This window comes from Parasteatoda tepidariorum, chromosome 5, assembly GCF_982258835.1.
Source record: "Parasteatoda tepidariorum strain Cologne lab strain chromosome 5, Ptep-v5.0, whole genome shotgun sequence".
NCBI classification, from domain to species: Eukaryota; Metazoa; Arthropoda; class Arachnida; order Araneae; family Theridiidae; genus Parasteatoda; species Parasteatoda tepidariorum.
In genome coordinates, this window is record NC_141759.1 from 90,430,483 (window position 1) to 90,446,935 (window position 16,453).

Consider the following 16,453-nt stretch of genomic DNA (forward strand, 5'->3'; position numbering starts at 1 on the left):
TTTGAGCAATGACTGTTTTTTTTTTTTTTTTATATACACATACACATATCAATACAAAATCATATCAATTCAATTTTTAAAAAAATGTATTTTGAGCTTGGTTTTCAGTTCACTCAAGATTTTCAATAAAAAAATTTGAAAATTTCGGACAATTTTCAGTTAACTCCTGAAGAATCATTTTCATTACAAAAAAGTGTTTTAAATTTATTCAACAATAAAAGCATAAAACTTAAAATGAGAAAACAATTTTAAAAAACAATTGAGAGAATTTTTTGAAAAGTTTGGACATGTGTGAGGGAGGCCAAGATCCTCCATGGGCTGTAGAGCTAATGAGTGAGTTATACTTTAAATGATTTTATGTAGCACTCTGAATTATATGTTCTTAAATTTCATTGGTAGGACCTGTGCGAAGAGCAAGGAACAAATGAATGATAACATACATTTTTATAAATGCACCAAATCAAGTTTCCTTACTTCTGATTTGCTCTTCCTCTGGAATTTCAAATGCATCCCTTGTTTTAATTGGTATTGCAGGAGGTGAGTCTTGATTAGAATAAATATGTCCACTTTTCTGAAATTTTAATTTTGAGATTAGATGTACAGAATTATTTCTTCAATTACAAATTTATTTATTATATAAGTTACTTAAACTACAAATGAACAGTGTTTGATGAGTTCAAAATCACAAGAAAATAATCCTTGGAGGTTCATAGGAATAACAATAAAACAAAAAGATGGTAACAAAAATGATTATTATCATTTGTTTAACAACTTAATGCTTATTTTTCATGCAATTTTTGAGAAATAAAATTGGTAATTTACCAATAAATCAAAATGAAGCCTTTTATCTAAATAAAATATTAAAGCCAGTAAGCAAAATTAAAAGAAATTTTCTTCTTCTTTTTATTTACTTCTTTATTTTTAACAACATCTATTTTTTGGATTATAATATTTGTAAACACTAATTATATAATTTTGGCACAGGTACTGATATGGAGATCCTCCTCTTATTTTTTTTCTTTTTTCAAAGAGTTTAGTTGAAATATTTGGTACTTATCTATTACAAACAGCTACAAAAAATCACTGAACTGTTATTGACACTAGTGATACCAATTTAATTGAAGTAATTGGTACTCTAAATATAGTTCATTTTTGCACCTCCACCCCAAATGAACAAGTACCACCGTTTTTGGTAAATTTTGTTACATTTTAGTAAAAATGTAGATAATATAAACTGATCTTATTTGTGCAGTAACCAGAAATGACAACTTTCCAAACTAGCTATCAGTAATCAGAAGTACAATAATATAGAAATATGAACAGTTAGTACTTATTTAATTCAAATTTTCACAATTTTAAAGTGTATGTACTACATATTTCTATATAGATATACAATATTAATATTGTATGCAAGAATTAACTATTAAATAAAAAAATTAATTAATAGGTAAAGGTGCTAAATTATCACAAAAATTTTTTTTAAAAAAACATTCATTAAAAAAACAATAAAATTAAATTGATTACTTGGAATCAATGTTCCAATTTGTGGTTAAATTAGAACCAGTTTTTATTACCTTTTCATCATCATGAATTTTATCCACTAACGTTTTTTTGCTTTTCAATGAAGATAGAAGATTATGTTTCAGAACAGGGTGGCCACTCAAATCAGATTTCAAATTTCCCTGATTTTTCCAGATAAAAATCTTAAAATTTCCAGGTTTTTGTGTCTTTTTTCTTATAAAGTATAGGATGTGTACAAGAAAAGTGTCTATATTATAAAATATTTTATTCAAAATGTTATTTTTTTAACATATCATCTTGAAAAAAAAATTTTTTTTGACAATTCTCAAGATTTTTTATTTATTTTTTAATGTTTTGGCACAAAATTTTGAATCAAAAATCATATATTGACCAACAAAGGAGCCTTTTTTGTTTAAAATTAAAATATGTTATAAGAGGTTAAAATGAAATAGAAAAAATTAGCATTAATGCAACAATTGTAACAATTTGTCGACAAACATTGCTGTTAGTGATTGTAAAAAAATGTGTGATTGGTTGGTTTGCTCAGAAAAAATAATTCACAGATTTCTTTGAATAGGAGTAGAAAAGCTTTCAGAAAAAGAGTGTGATATAAAATCTATTATCATAAAATTATAACCAACTAATTTTTGGAGAATTTTATAAAGTTAAAAATACAAAAACATTTTGTCAAAATAGAGAAAAAAAATAACCACCAAAGCATTGGAACAAACTTGAGCCATAAATGGATTTAGCCCAAGGACAGAATTTAAAAACAGAAGCTAATATCCTAATCCTTTTTCCCACCAGAATCTTACCTAAATTTTCCTAAATTCCCATAGCGGTCAAAAGTTTCCACATTTGTTTAGCAACCGTGGAAGAATTTTATATGGAACTATAATGGAGCAAATTTTGATGCAAGCAAAGTATCGCTAAGTTGATGATATTTCAACTGTTTGGCGATACATTTCCGTTAAAAAAAAGTGGGTATAATGGATGAAATAATTTAAATTAAGAAAATTAGCAAATAATTTAAATTAGTGAAATTTGAAAAATCATCAAAGAAAAATTTCCAGCTTTTCTTTAAAAATCCCTGATAAAAAAAATTCCCTGATAATTCCAGGTTTTCAAGGTTTTCCAGGTGGGTGGCCACCCTGCAGGACAGCTTGTTTCATGAGAGAAAAATGAGATGCTTTTGCTTTTCTTTATTGTTTTTAGGAGTTAATTGTTTAAGGAGCAGAAAAAAATTATTGCAGATTAGTTGCAAACAATAGATAGTGAGAAAAAATAGATAGTTGTTAGATAGTGAGAAAAAATATTTCAAACAGATTATAAAGGGAATTCCCAAAAATTTTAATTTTTAAGAATCCTAACTTTTTTTACTGTGAGACCTTAATCTTAACTACAAAATTGCTATAACAGATAAATCGTAATAGTAACATCCACCCTTGAGTAGCATGCACAGATATATTTTTACAAATAAATAATAAACAAACCTGAAGTTGTTCTTTTTTGAAAACTTTCAAAGGTGAAGGTGTTGCTGTGTAAGAGAATAAATATTTGAAACAAAACATAACAATAGTATTTAAAAAGTTAACGGAAATACAAAAAATACAATTCATAAATTAATAGATATCAGTTTTATAGAACACTTAGAATATTTGAACAATTGAAAAGATAGAGAGTTTTTATTAAATATTATGTTTTTCAAATAAAGAAGTAAATGAAAGTGAGGTAAAAATATTCTTACAACATAAGTCAGTTAAATGTTTATATTACCAAAAGAATACATGTAAATTATTATTAGTTACTATAAATCGCATTAGTTAAAGGTATAAACTAATTAATGCTCACAAAAATTAAATGGTACTTTTTTTATCGCTTAAAACTTTAGTAATATGATAATTATAGAGACACTCTTGAGATTTTTTAAGTTAGAATGATAATTGGCAGATCAGGTTAAATAGTTCTTCACAGTTTGACTAACGAGTTTTTTTTTATCTATATTTACTTTAAATTTGTATGGAAAACAATAGAAAGCTTTTTGATGGATTTTGAATTTATTTTACTGGTGAATTTTGTTTTGAATTTACCTCTTGTACATATAAAATAAAACGGTATTTAACTAACTCAGAAAAAAAATTATTGATGTATTTTTTTCTTAATAGAAGCAAGTTTCTAAATGAAAATGCAATTACTTAATCTTTAATATTCAATCAAATAACAAAATTTAGTAAAAAAAAAACTTAATGCATTGGGGGTGAGTGTTGATTGATCTGAAACTAAATTTGAAATATGACCAGTTTATTCCCCCTGCACCATCTATGTCATTTAAAGAAAAAACACTAATCAACAAGAAAACTATAGAACAAGTTTGTAAAATAGATCAACAGCTAAAGTGTAAACTGCACATTAAATAACTGATGATTTAAAATTTTTCTCCTTTTATTATTTAAATTTGAGAGGTACTTTGAACTTTTCCTCTTAAAAGGTAAACAAGATAAGAATATAGTAAATGCACACCCCCGTGGCAGAATCGCAGCGACAGGGCGACATTGCAGAGAGATTTTTCTTTTGAAAAATAAAAAACAATTTTACTTTCTTTCCTATAGAAATTTTACAAGTAGTATTTGAATAATGCATTTAGATAACCACATTTTCATGCGCTCAATTTACGCCGATAGTATCGTAAATCGATTTCATGTTTCGATTGTATTTTCGCCAGTTATTGATATTCATAAGATTTTTAAATATCCTGATATATTTCAAACAATATCAAAAATTCGAATGGTGCATTTGAGTATTTATTTTTTAAAGCAATAATTTCATCGAATTTTTGGCAGTTATTGCTATCGATTTCACTATAGTTTTTAAATCTGATATTTTTTATTACATTAACCTAATCTGGAAACGAAATACAGTTCGATTAGCGTGATTTCGTCGTTAATCTTTTATTCGGCAATTACTACTATAGTTTTCATGATTTTTTTATTGTGATGATTATTTACAAAACGCGAAGATGGAAATAATTAATGCGTTTTCTTCCCCAACAAAATGCAAGAATATCATCCATAAGATTAGAATATAAAATTATTACATGTTTAATTAAAATAATTATATACAGCTTTTTCTATTTTTTTTTTTTTTTTTTTTTTTTTTTGTAAATGCAGCGGTTTTGTTATTTGAATTAGTAACACATATGTTTGTTATTATTAAAAGTATCTTGTAAAAAGATATTAGTGCTAGACAGTTTTCTCGCAGATAGCTCGAAAAAATTCTGCCACAGGGATGCATGTGAAACAATAATAATTAATACTAACTTTCTTTAGATTTCACCTTAGCATACTGTATTTCCGTTGTGTTCCGCCTCCTAGCCCTTGGGGGAGCAACGGGCAATTCTTTCATAGAATCCTTCTCTACCATTAAATTTGTTCTCTCCTCAGTTTTCTTCTGAACAACCCTTTCATTTGACTTAACAGGTTTATCAAAAAAGATCCGTTCATAACTACTGTCACTATCACTACTACTCACAGAAGCTAACTCCTTATTCCGTTTTAAGAATTTATTCGTCACCAGGATCTTTTGCTCCGACAGTTTTTGATCCCGATTCAAAGAAAATGCCTTTCTCTCCTTGAGAGCAAGAAACACACTAGCATCACTCTGTGAATGGGACAATCCTCGACTAGGTCGATTACTGTTTTGTTCTTTTGGCGGGATTTCTTTTTTAGTCGCGAGTTTCAAGTAGCTGTCTGTGTTGGCAATGTTTTCCCGCACAGCAGGCAATGTACGAGTATCTTCATGATACTTCTGGGAGGAGAAATTGGTATAATATGGTGTTTTTGACATATTTTTATTAACAGCTGCTGCCGAAGAGCTTTTTAATAACAAAGGTGGAGGCAGTGGAGCTTTTTCTTGCTTTCTCGATGGAATTCTCTTTGAAGACACTGACTGGTCAGTGGATTCCACTTTGGAATTATCTTTGGTTTTATAAACAAGATTAACATCAGGCGGCAAGGGAGCCCGTTCATGTTTCCTTGAAGGTGTAAGATGCCTGTCCGATTCCTTATTCATCAATTTAGGAACACTTGGTTGATGAGTTAATGGATCTTGCTTTTTGGCAGGTGTTTTGAGAATTTTGCCATAATTAGAAAACTGATCACCATAAGAAGTATCTATAGCTAAAGCTGCTGGCTTCACATCAGATGGCTCGGGATAGCTTCTGCTCATATTTAAATCAGCAAGTCGTTGTTTTGAGTTTTGCAATTTGTCATCGTCCAATGACATTTCAGTCGTAGTATGGAGTAATTTATTTTCAGAGAAAGGAAAGTTCTGAACGTTTACATAGTCAGGGAGAGTTTTCTTTGTAGGCTTTCTGTTTGCTTCTTTCCTGGTACCAGGGTTAGATGGTGAGTTTTCAGAACCAATTTGAAGTCGCGAGAGGGTTTGGTACTTCTCTAGGAACACATTTTCATAGCCCTTACTTTGAGGCGCCCACAAATTAGTATAAGAAGCTGATTTACGTATTTTGCTCTTCCTAGGGGCTGGTTGAGGATATACTTGGGTACCTGTTGAGCTCAAACATTTTTCATTCATTTCCTTATCCAATTCATTTTTGTTTGGAGAAACTATTAAAGAACCATTTTTGACAACTATATCAAAACGTTCAGATGTAGTATCCTCCTTAGGAGGTGGATTGCGAGGAGGTGGTGGGAAATGAAAAACTATTTCTTCTTCTTTAGGGGAGCTGTTGGTACGAGAAGATTTAGACAGGATAGTTACTGAATGAGTCATTAAATTTGTCTGAGCAGAACCGCTTTTAAAAGATGAACTTTTTTCTGAATTAGTGTTACAGCTACTTTCAGTTTTTTTAGCGGAGTGTTCATTTTTGAGATCCACATCTTCCGCTTCAGACAGAGTTTGCGTGGTCAATCTATCTAATAGTGTGTTGAGTTCAACAGCAGCTTCTTTGACGAGCTTTTTGGTGGGCGATGCAGAACCTTCTTTAAAATTATCCACAACTGCTACCGTCTCATTGGGTTCGAGCCAGTCAATGTTAGAGCAGGAACTACTTTTTGATAGATTCACACTACCTTTAAAACTTCTTCTCAAAGGGGGGCTGTAACATATTCCACTCTTACACTGCAGTTGGCTTTCATTAAATGGTTTGATTTGATTTTTAATGAGGGCAACGTCTTCAGGCCATATGATTTCATAACCAGGAAATTTTGAGTTGCCTTTAGGACTCATTGGCTGAGAAGCTGCCAACTGCTTGACAGCATTGGCGAGTTCTTCTTCCATACAATATGATTCCCTCGATGTTAAATCAATTATAGCACTACGTGGATTGATTTGCAATGCTTTTTCAATTATTTCAATGTTTTTCTTAGCTGTTTCATTAACATTGCTGTAAAGATCATTAGGAGAAGGTGGAGGATCTTTTTTCCTGTCAAAGGTCAGAGGCACTTGAGATTTGGCACCTATTTCTTCATCAACAAGATCGTTCAGCTGATTCATTGATTTATTTTTCCTAGAAAGCATTTTTCTGGGAATAGCGGGAGGTACGTCTTTTTTATCCTTCTCGGTCACAATATCCACTTCTGTTGATGGCTTGGAAATATTAACAGTTGAAGATGGTAGAGTGGAGTCTTGAGAAGAATCGGATTGTTTAGTGGTTGATTCATCCGTGGTTGAAGGTGGTATATTGATATCTTCAGGAATATCAGAACCACGATAGTCACCAACACTTACTGTTTCATTTATTGCAGAATTAGTGGAATTATGGATTTCTGTGGAGCTCAAGGGTATAATTTCTTCAGGAACAGGACAGATTGGAGCGATTTCAGAAGCAGCTGAAATACTAGCTAACTTATCCTGCGGATCATCAATGACAGCATAAAATGTTGGACTTTTGGGAGCATCTGGAATATTGAGTGGGTTTTTAGATATCTTTTTCCAAGGTCTCAATGAAGAAATACCAGGAAAAATTCTATTTGAGATGTCTTTTGAGTTATTTATAGGATTTTCTGATTTAATATCTGATACAGTAGGCTGAGTCTCTGTAGGTATAGGTTTGGTATACATGTTGTCTGTTTCACTATACCACATAGTTGTATCTTTTCCATCTCCTTTACTTAAAGAGCTTAAAAATGGTAATAGTTTAGGTGGTCTGTTTATCGAAAATGAGAAGGGACTCGATTTAAGCTTGTCCGGTTTTTTATTTGTTGGACTGGAAGGTTCTTCGATAGGAGGAGCAACAATTTTTTCAGTCGGTTTGACTACAGCTATAACCCGAGGTAAAGATGACTTATCATACCACATAGATTTGCTTTTTGTTGGTGATGTGGCATCATTACTATTACTGGAAGTACTATTGCTCGTAGATTGGTTATTTTCAAATTCATTACAATTTTCAGTTTGTGAAGCAGTAGAATTATTCCGAAATTTCTTGTTTAAATTGAAAGATACTGTTCGAGACAGCGTGGCAATCTTTTCTCCTAAGTTATTTACGGAATTTGTGACCGTCCTCTTTTGCGATTTATTACTAGGCCGTACACCAACCTCCCTTTCGGTTCTAACAGATGAAGAACGAAATTTACGAGTAACCATCATTAAAATAGATTCCCTTTCATTTGCAGAATTTCTATCCATACAATTCAAAGATGGTGGAGCTGAGCCTGCACGAGAAACATGATGAGTGTTATTCCTAAACAATGAACGTTTACCCCCGTCACTCTGTCTACAGGTAGAAATTCCTGTTTTTTCAAACAATGCTTTCAACTTGGAGACACTGGGTCTTCTCATCACAGTCGCTCTACCAACCATTTTCACACCCTTTATGTTTTCACTTTGAATAGAAATTTTGTCATCGATGGAATCACAGTCTTGAAAAGTACTTCTTCCTATTGTTGAAGGATAACTTTCCCTTTTGTTAGCCACAGACAAATCTTTACTCCTAGCAGACAATTCCGCTATATGACTAACAGTATTAGACGAACTAGTCATAGTATAGTATTTTGCGTTCAAACTGGTTTTGCCATTAAGATTATCCTGGTTTACCTCGTTTTGCAATGGGAAAGATTTAGAATCAGATTCAGGACTACTTTCGTCAGTTTCGTAAGCGACCCTGTCAACAAACGGATCGAAACGATTCACCAACTTTGTAATACTGTCACAACTAGGTATGTTTAAGTAAGCTCTACCACATTGAGGACGAATGCTAACTTCATCATCATCGATGAATGGAATAGCGTCATCATTACTTTGTTGAGACAAGTAGGAATTTCTAGAAAAGCTGCTTTCACTATTTTTACTACAATCAGCGAGCGAGTCGGAAATACTTATTTTTGAAGCAGATTTATCACTACTAAGAGTTTCAGGGGTGATTATATTAGATGAAGTACTAATTTGGTGACTATTTTCCTCAGGTGTAGATTCCAGTAACGATCCTAAAAATAAACGTTAAAAAAATATTAAAATAAAAAGTAAAGTATATAATAATATAGGATACATAAGGTATAAACAAACACTAAATGAAAAAGAAAGGATTCGTAAAAAAGCACAAAAATTCATACAATTAAAAAGTAAATGTAATTCTAAAAATTTATAAACTTGCATAATTGAACCTTGATAGACCGTTCATCATAGAATTAATAATTTTAATTATAGATAATTAATTATTAGATAAAGAAAAATTACAAGTGTGGGTTAACAAAAAATATCATCCTGCATGCGTATTAAGTGTAAAAGTATACATAGTAGTAATAATAGAAACCCTCTTCTTTTTAAATCTCTTTTCCTGCCCTGTAATTTTGTACGTAAGAAATTATATAAAATTATTCAATATATTTTTTTATTTCATTAAAAGGAAATTATATTTTACAAATGAAGAAAAAAATGTAGTATTGAAAAAACTGTATGTATTGTTTGATAAATCTTTTCATTTGAAATTCTAGTTATGAAAGCAAAAAATTGGCACATCACGAAATTTTTAAACATTTTCAGATAGTTTTGTGTTCCAGCAATCATATGTGTGTATAATACACAATTATTGGTTATTCTTTAATGTTTTTGACAATAAAAATATGTAAATAAACAATATATTAATTTATTTTATTAAAAAATATATTACTGCTAGAAGATATTTTACTCTTAAATTATGTTTTTATGTGATGCAATGTAAGACCTTATTACAAGTAGTGTAATATGTAGCAAAAGTGGAAAATACTCGCAAAACAATGTTTTACAAAAAGAAATTCAAAAATTAAACAACTGCAGATAATAATATGATATTTTGCTATTAGATTCAGAAACAATGCTGCTGACCATGTTAACTACTTCTTTATTAACAGATCATTAGACAATGTAAAAAGAGTCACGTCTATACAAAAATAAACTCAAATTAAAAGTTAGGTAATTTGTAGCAGAAAAGATAATATTCAATTACTTTTTTTAAGCCCTTTAAGACCTCAATTCAGTTTCAACCCCCATTTTTTCTTTTTTTTTTCTTTCTAAATGCAAATGATTTACTACAAAATTGGTGAAAAAATTAGTTAGACAGAAGATTTTGAATGCTTTCAATTTTTATTCCTTATTTAAAGAATTAATAGTACATTTATTGTAATATCGTGTTCATAAGTGGAATTTAGTGTTTTAACACCATCACTTAAAATAAATCTGAAAAAGAAGAAAAGTATGATTTCTTTTAATGCTATAAGATGCTAAACATCTCATACTTTGCATTAATTAATGACCTAAAACACTGATCAAGCTGAAGCGTAGTGAAAATTCAAGACTTCATTGTCTAAGCAAGGTTGTAGAGCCTATCCTTACGCATAAGTGTGTAAACATAAGTAGTTCTAAGAGGGTGCAAAATAACAATGCTCATTTTTCAAAATGCAGAAGTTCAATGTTTTTTGAATGTCCATTTTCAGTATAAGATATAAAATGGAGCATAGATGTAGAAAGCTTCTGCATATGTAGAGGAGTTCGTAACTATGATGGTTATATATAAATTGGTCACTAGAATAATATCAACAATTATCAATTGTTAGTCCAAAAAGTATTTAACTTAATACAAATCATTAAAAACTTATAAGTTCTAAAATTTGACATTACATTCAGAGTAAATGCATTTTACCATATATTAGAAACAAATCCAAAATATACGACAGACATCTTTTTGAAACTACCAATTTCCAGTATTTATCAATCAAAAATTCATCCAACATTTAAAAAAAAAAAATACTGAAAATATTTCATTTTGAAATGCAAAACTGTATTTCCTGATGTTGCTAATGATGAAGAAGAAAATAAGGACTGGTTACATTTTGAGAAAAATACATTAAACATCATATGTGATGTTTACGCTTTAGTTGATGAAAATTTTGAAATTTGTGGTGTTGTAGGCTCAAGAAATGGTTGCAGAAGATGGAGAAGTACAAAATGATATTGATGGCAAAATGGGATCACAACCTGTGTCTGCACAATGTTTGGATGAATTGTAAATTAATTAATTTTGAATTTTATTATTTCTTTATGACATTTTTGAGTAATTTGATATATTATGCTGTAGTAGCGGTGGTCATTCTAAATTAATTAATGATAGTTCAGGTATCATCATTGACTTTTGGTCTTTACAGATACATCTTAATTTGGATGTAATATAATGATAATTATCTCAGAGAAATGAATTAAATCATTTTAAGAAAAATTGATTTATTAAGTATTGAAAATGGCCATAATTCAAAATAAAGAAAACACCCTTAAAGGGATCAAGAAAAATGATTCTCTTCACATTGAGAATAAAGAATGATATTTTTTAACGGCTGAAACTGGGCTGTACAAAACGGCACTCCCAGTCGCCAAAAATTGGAAATTGAAAGTATGTGAATTGTTCCCAATGGACAGTTAGGAGCATGGGAAGAGATCCAAGGTTGGCCAATTATCGAAAGATAACATTGCCAAAAATAAAGCCATAATCAATATTAGATTTAAAATACTTTGGTGATCTCAAATCGCCAACAAGACTGTGATAATGAACATAGCCATGTAACTGAAACATATTTGCAGTAAGAAATAATCAATAAAGAGTTATAAATAGATTTTTACTTTCGATTTAGTGAATTAACGAGTCTAAATTAGTACTGAAATAAAAAGTTGGTCGTCACAATGATTGATAAGAAAAGAATAAAATATTTTATATTCGCTTTTTATAAATTAAATATTTGATTTAATTTAATTACAATTCGATTACGAATGATTAAAAAAATAAGTTTAAGAAATTAAAGAAATTTTAAAAGCTAGGAAATATGTAATGCCTATTGTGGCATTACTTATGTTGACCCACATTTGTGGTTTTCCGTATCTAATGTTCGTAATGACTGGGTCCATGAAAAATTTTTGATTGAGGTTCTACTGTACCTGCACTGATTTTTTTTTCTTAAAAAAAGAGTTATCAAATATATTTTTCATTCTTTGTTTCTGTATTATTTTACTATCAGTATTATTAAGGTTGATAGTGATGATCTAAAATACTTCAAACAATTTCATTTCTTTAAAATGGCTATATTTTTCACCCTCATGACTCAAAACTTTTTTAGTTTCCGTTTTAAAAAAATAAAACAAGTCTGACGGTTAAGAGCCCTTTCTCTTTAAAAAATAATATTACTAATTTTATTTAAAAAAATCTTTTATAAGTTGAAAAGGCTTTATTTTTCAAATCACAAACTTTGTAACACACAAAGAGAAATATTTTAAAATTAAAATTTTAACCTTCAAGTCAATAAGAAATTTTACCGGAATTAATGTTAATGTAAATATCAATGTTTTAAATTATCAAGATCAAATGAAAAAGTGTCTACTCTAATAAAAAATTTCAAACAACAAAAACAATGCATGGATAAATATATTAAATCAATAACTTTGTTTACAGCTTATTACCATTTGTAGCATTTTTATTGCACACATTCTTTTCAGAAGAAGATTTCTCATGAATTTTATCAACAGACTGAGTGGATTCTGGAGATTTTTCTTTCAGAGCAATTCTTTTATTCTAGAAATTATATAAGCTGTTAGTAAAAGATATTCATTTTACAAATAAATAAAAAAATTTAAAACAGCTATGGCATGCTAAAAATACCCATTAATAAAAGTATTAACTACAGAGAAAAAGTATTAACTACAGAGAATGAAATGAGGAAAACAGCTTACTAAAAAAAATAAGACAATTACTAATATAGTTTTTTAATTAGTATAACATATATAGTTATTTTTAAGCATGAAAAACATTATTAAAATTATTTTAATCTTTCTCTAGGTAAGAAACAAATGCTAAAAAATAAAAATAATAAAATCTACCTTGGTTAACTCCTTCCAAATCAATGGCTCTCCATCTTCATCTATATTTACGTACGGATGGCAGTCAATAACATTCAATTGCTGCTCAAAAAGTGTAGCAACAACTTTATGGGCAAGGATGTACTGTTCCTGTAATAACACAATACTATGAAACGCATGCGGGATTAGATTAACATGATTTAAATCACTTGATTTCTTTTTATTTAAATCAAAAAGATTTCTTGCCTACAGAAAGATTTTAAAAAAAAGGTAAATTATAGGTAAAAGGTATTTTACCTATAATATGTTGTTTAAAAATAAAAAATCATTTCATCGATATTAAAATTTTTAATAAAGTAATGCTAGAGAGATGTATATAAATATTTTGGTGTTCAAAACATACTAATACATAAATAAAGACTAAGCGAATAAAAGTAACTTTAAATTATAAAACATTATACAGTCGAACTCGTTTATAACGAGCACAAAGGGACCGTAACATTATACTCGTTAAATTCGAGTGCTTGTAATAAATGGGTCCTTAAGGCAGGCGTGCAACCAGAAGAGGGGGGGGGGGCTTGGGAAGTCAAATGATTGAGTTTACTTAAAATTTAATTAATGCTTACTTACTTTAATTAATTTAATTAAATACTTTCCTTAATTTAATGACAACTAACCCCCCCCCCAACCAGCAAAAGATTTCTAGTTGCTCTACATTCTTAAAGGATAGAAACAATAAACGGAAAGAAAAATAAAGGAAAAGATTCTTATCAAAACATTTATTTTTTTCATTAATCTACATATTTAAAATAGTAGTTTGTTAGCTTACTTTGAACTCGTTCCCTGCATTTCTTATCATTTTGAAAAAAGATCGAAAAGCCTACAAAGATGAGAAAAAAGATTGCAAGACAGAAAAATATTGCTCGCTAAAACCGGGTTTTGCTCGTTAAAAGCGACTTCTGTTCCATAGACTTAACATTGATCCAACCAAATATTTTCGTTTCCCTCGGTAAATCTGAGTTCTCGTTAAATCTGAGCTCGTTATAAACAAGTTCAACTGTAATTTAAATTATAATCTTTCATTAGCTGTATGTAAAATAATTAACTATTTAATAAACACATTTAATTATATCCATCTTGTTTTAGGTTTCCTTAAATACAAGTACTTTTAAAATATGTAGTTTCTGTATGTGAATAAGGAAGAAAGACTTGTGGTGTGAAAAGTAATTTAGAATAGTTAACTTCTTTCTTCATGGTGTGCTGATCTATATTAATTTGTATTAAATTCAAAAATTGAGTTTTGTCTTTACCATGAAGATATTAATCTTGAATAGAAATATCTATATTTTATTTATTCAATGACAGCTTGTAATAATTAAGTAATAATTTTAGTTAGAAATATTTAGTTCAAATAATGTTTTAAAAAATATATCATATTAGTAATATATTTTATCAGAGCTTTTATTAGTGAATGTAATATATTTATTGCAAAGAAGTCTTTTTTACCTTAAGTCTGGCTAAATTAGTCGCTATAGTAGCCTTTTCTCCAAAATAATAGTTTTAATTGATGTTTCAGTTGACAATAACAGTCCTGCTCATGAAACAATATCCCTCCTTCTTATAAATAACAGTGCATTTTTACTTATAAATAATACAACACTTTTATGTTTCAGATAAAAACTTTTAAACTAATGAAAAATATATTTCTTAAACATTTAAGAGTGTTATTTTCAAAATTTTTTTAAAGTTGCATAATGCTATAACTAAAATCTATAGTTAAGACTAGGTTTTTCTTTTTCTTCTTTCAATTTGAAAGAAAATTGCAGTTAAAACTTTTTATTAACCTCCTCAGCTAAATTATACAAAAATTTATTTTTATTGAAATATAGATAAAAATTGGTTTGTTGTGGGAAAAAGAAATTAGGTCTCTCCCCAATCTAAGTCTAGAGTGAAATTTATTTACAGCTCTTATGACTACAGTATTAAATTTAATTTTCATTCAAAATTCACATGGAAATAAGTCAATGACAAAAATTTGTTTAACACTAAAATATCAACTAAAATTTCTTGCTATCAATTCTAAGGACAATATTACAAAACTAAAAAGAGAATATCTTTTAGTAACTCAAATTTAATGTAATACGACTTGCATCACATACATGTGTGATTTTCTCTACAATATTTTGATTGTAAGAATAACATCAATGATTCAATAGTTTATGGTTATTAACCATAATTAAAGAGGAAGTAATTACATTTTACTGCAACAGAGATCATAAAAACACAAAGAACAGAGAATTTAAACTTTAGTTCCACCAATATCATCTTATTTGTCATTCTAAGCATGTTTATTAGATGGGGGCATTTTGTATTTGTATGCCTTTTTTTTTAATTTTTTAACACAGCACATTTCCATGTTTGAAAAAGACAGCTTTAACACTAATCTTTCGATTTTCTTTAGAATTTGAAAATTATTAAATTACAGTCAAAGCAATGGAGTGACAATTTAAAAACACATAAAAGCTAGATATGAATCAAATTTGCATAAACCTAACTTATATTAACATATATAAAAGTAACAACTTCTTAAATTCTATAACAATTATCAAAAGATAGATAGGATATAACAATAATCATACATCAAAACAAGTAAATATAAAAATGAAGTACCTTCCTGAAGCAATTCCATATGCAGGCTTCAAAGGAAAATAAATAAAATTTAATTTGATACAAATAACAAACTTTGTGATCTAATTTAACAAATAAACTATGATAGTATAATTAATATCACACTTTTTTTTAACTCAATTTATTTTTATACTCATTCTACATAAGTTTAATTATCTATTAAGTTACTTCTCCACATAGCCTAACCGGTTTTCTATGTTATCAGATAGGGAAATAGTGTATTGGAGAAAAACTTTCTCCCAATTTTGCCCATTTGCTCAACTGCCAATGAGTTAAAAGTTATTTGCAATTTTAAATTAATGTTTTTGTTAACTTTAAATTATTTAATGATTTCAATATATATTATTTATAATTCATCAAAAGATAATAATTGGAATGTTTTGATGGAATTATAATATTTCATAATTTTAATGGAAACTAAGTTTTTAAAGTAATGACATAAATTTCAAAGCTAAAAAATTCAGCAAAGCCTAGAATTGCTTTCTTTTTCAAGTTATCTTTAGAGCAATTACAACAAGATATATTCTATCAAACAACCAAAAATATAAATTAAGAATATCAAGTTAGGTTGTAACAAAAATAAAGGAATTAACTGTAATTTCAAATACTTAGCAGAAGCATTTTATTTCCCCCTCACCTTAGTTTGTATCATGGCAATCCTTTGTCTCCTCAATTCAACAGCAATTTGAAATAACGAGAAATCTTCTGAGAGTTTCTGAAAAAATAATTACCAAAAACTTATAAAGATGAAGAAATTTTTTCTCCATAAAATGAATTTTTTTTTATGTAAACAGGGTTCCGTCCAAGTATATGTACTAACAGCTGTCTTTTACGAAAAGGTAGCACATGTTTGGTCAGATAGTGCAGTGTGGTAAGCCTAAAAGGTAACTTACGCCATATCAAAGTGAGCTTT

General features: G+C 28.9%; 1 protein-coding gene across 2 annotated transcripts in view; it reads right to left on the bottom strand.

Moving 5' to 3' along the window:
• The window catches only part of LOC107449872 (uncharacterized), a 53,982-nt gene that overhangs the window by 3,194 nt on the left and 34,335 nt on the right, over nt 1–16,453 (bottom strand). Inside the window, exons 8-13 of one of the 2 annotated variants that reach the window (XM_043040241.3) lie at nt 16,178–16,255; nt 12,874–13,002; nt 12,457–12,568; nt 4,839–8,963; nt 3,015–3,058; nt 475–571 (exon numbers count right to left, since the gene is read on the bottom strand). In XM_043040241.3, the coding sequence (XP_042896175.2) occupies nt 475–571; nt 3,015–3,058; nt 4,839–8,963; nt 12,457–12,568; nt 12,874–13,002; nt 16,178–16,255 (4,585 nt within the window). The remainder of the gene's footprint in view (nt 1–474; nt 572–3,014; nt 3,059–4,838; nt 8,964–12,456; nt 12,569–12,873; nt 13,003–16,177; nt 16,256–16,453) is intronic. The other variant, XR_006224846.3, reaches the window with a different exon arrangement.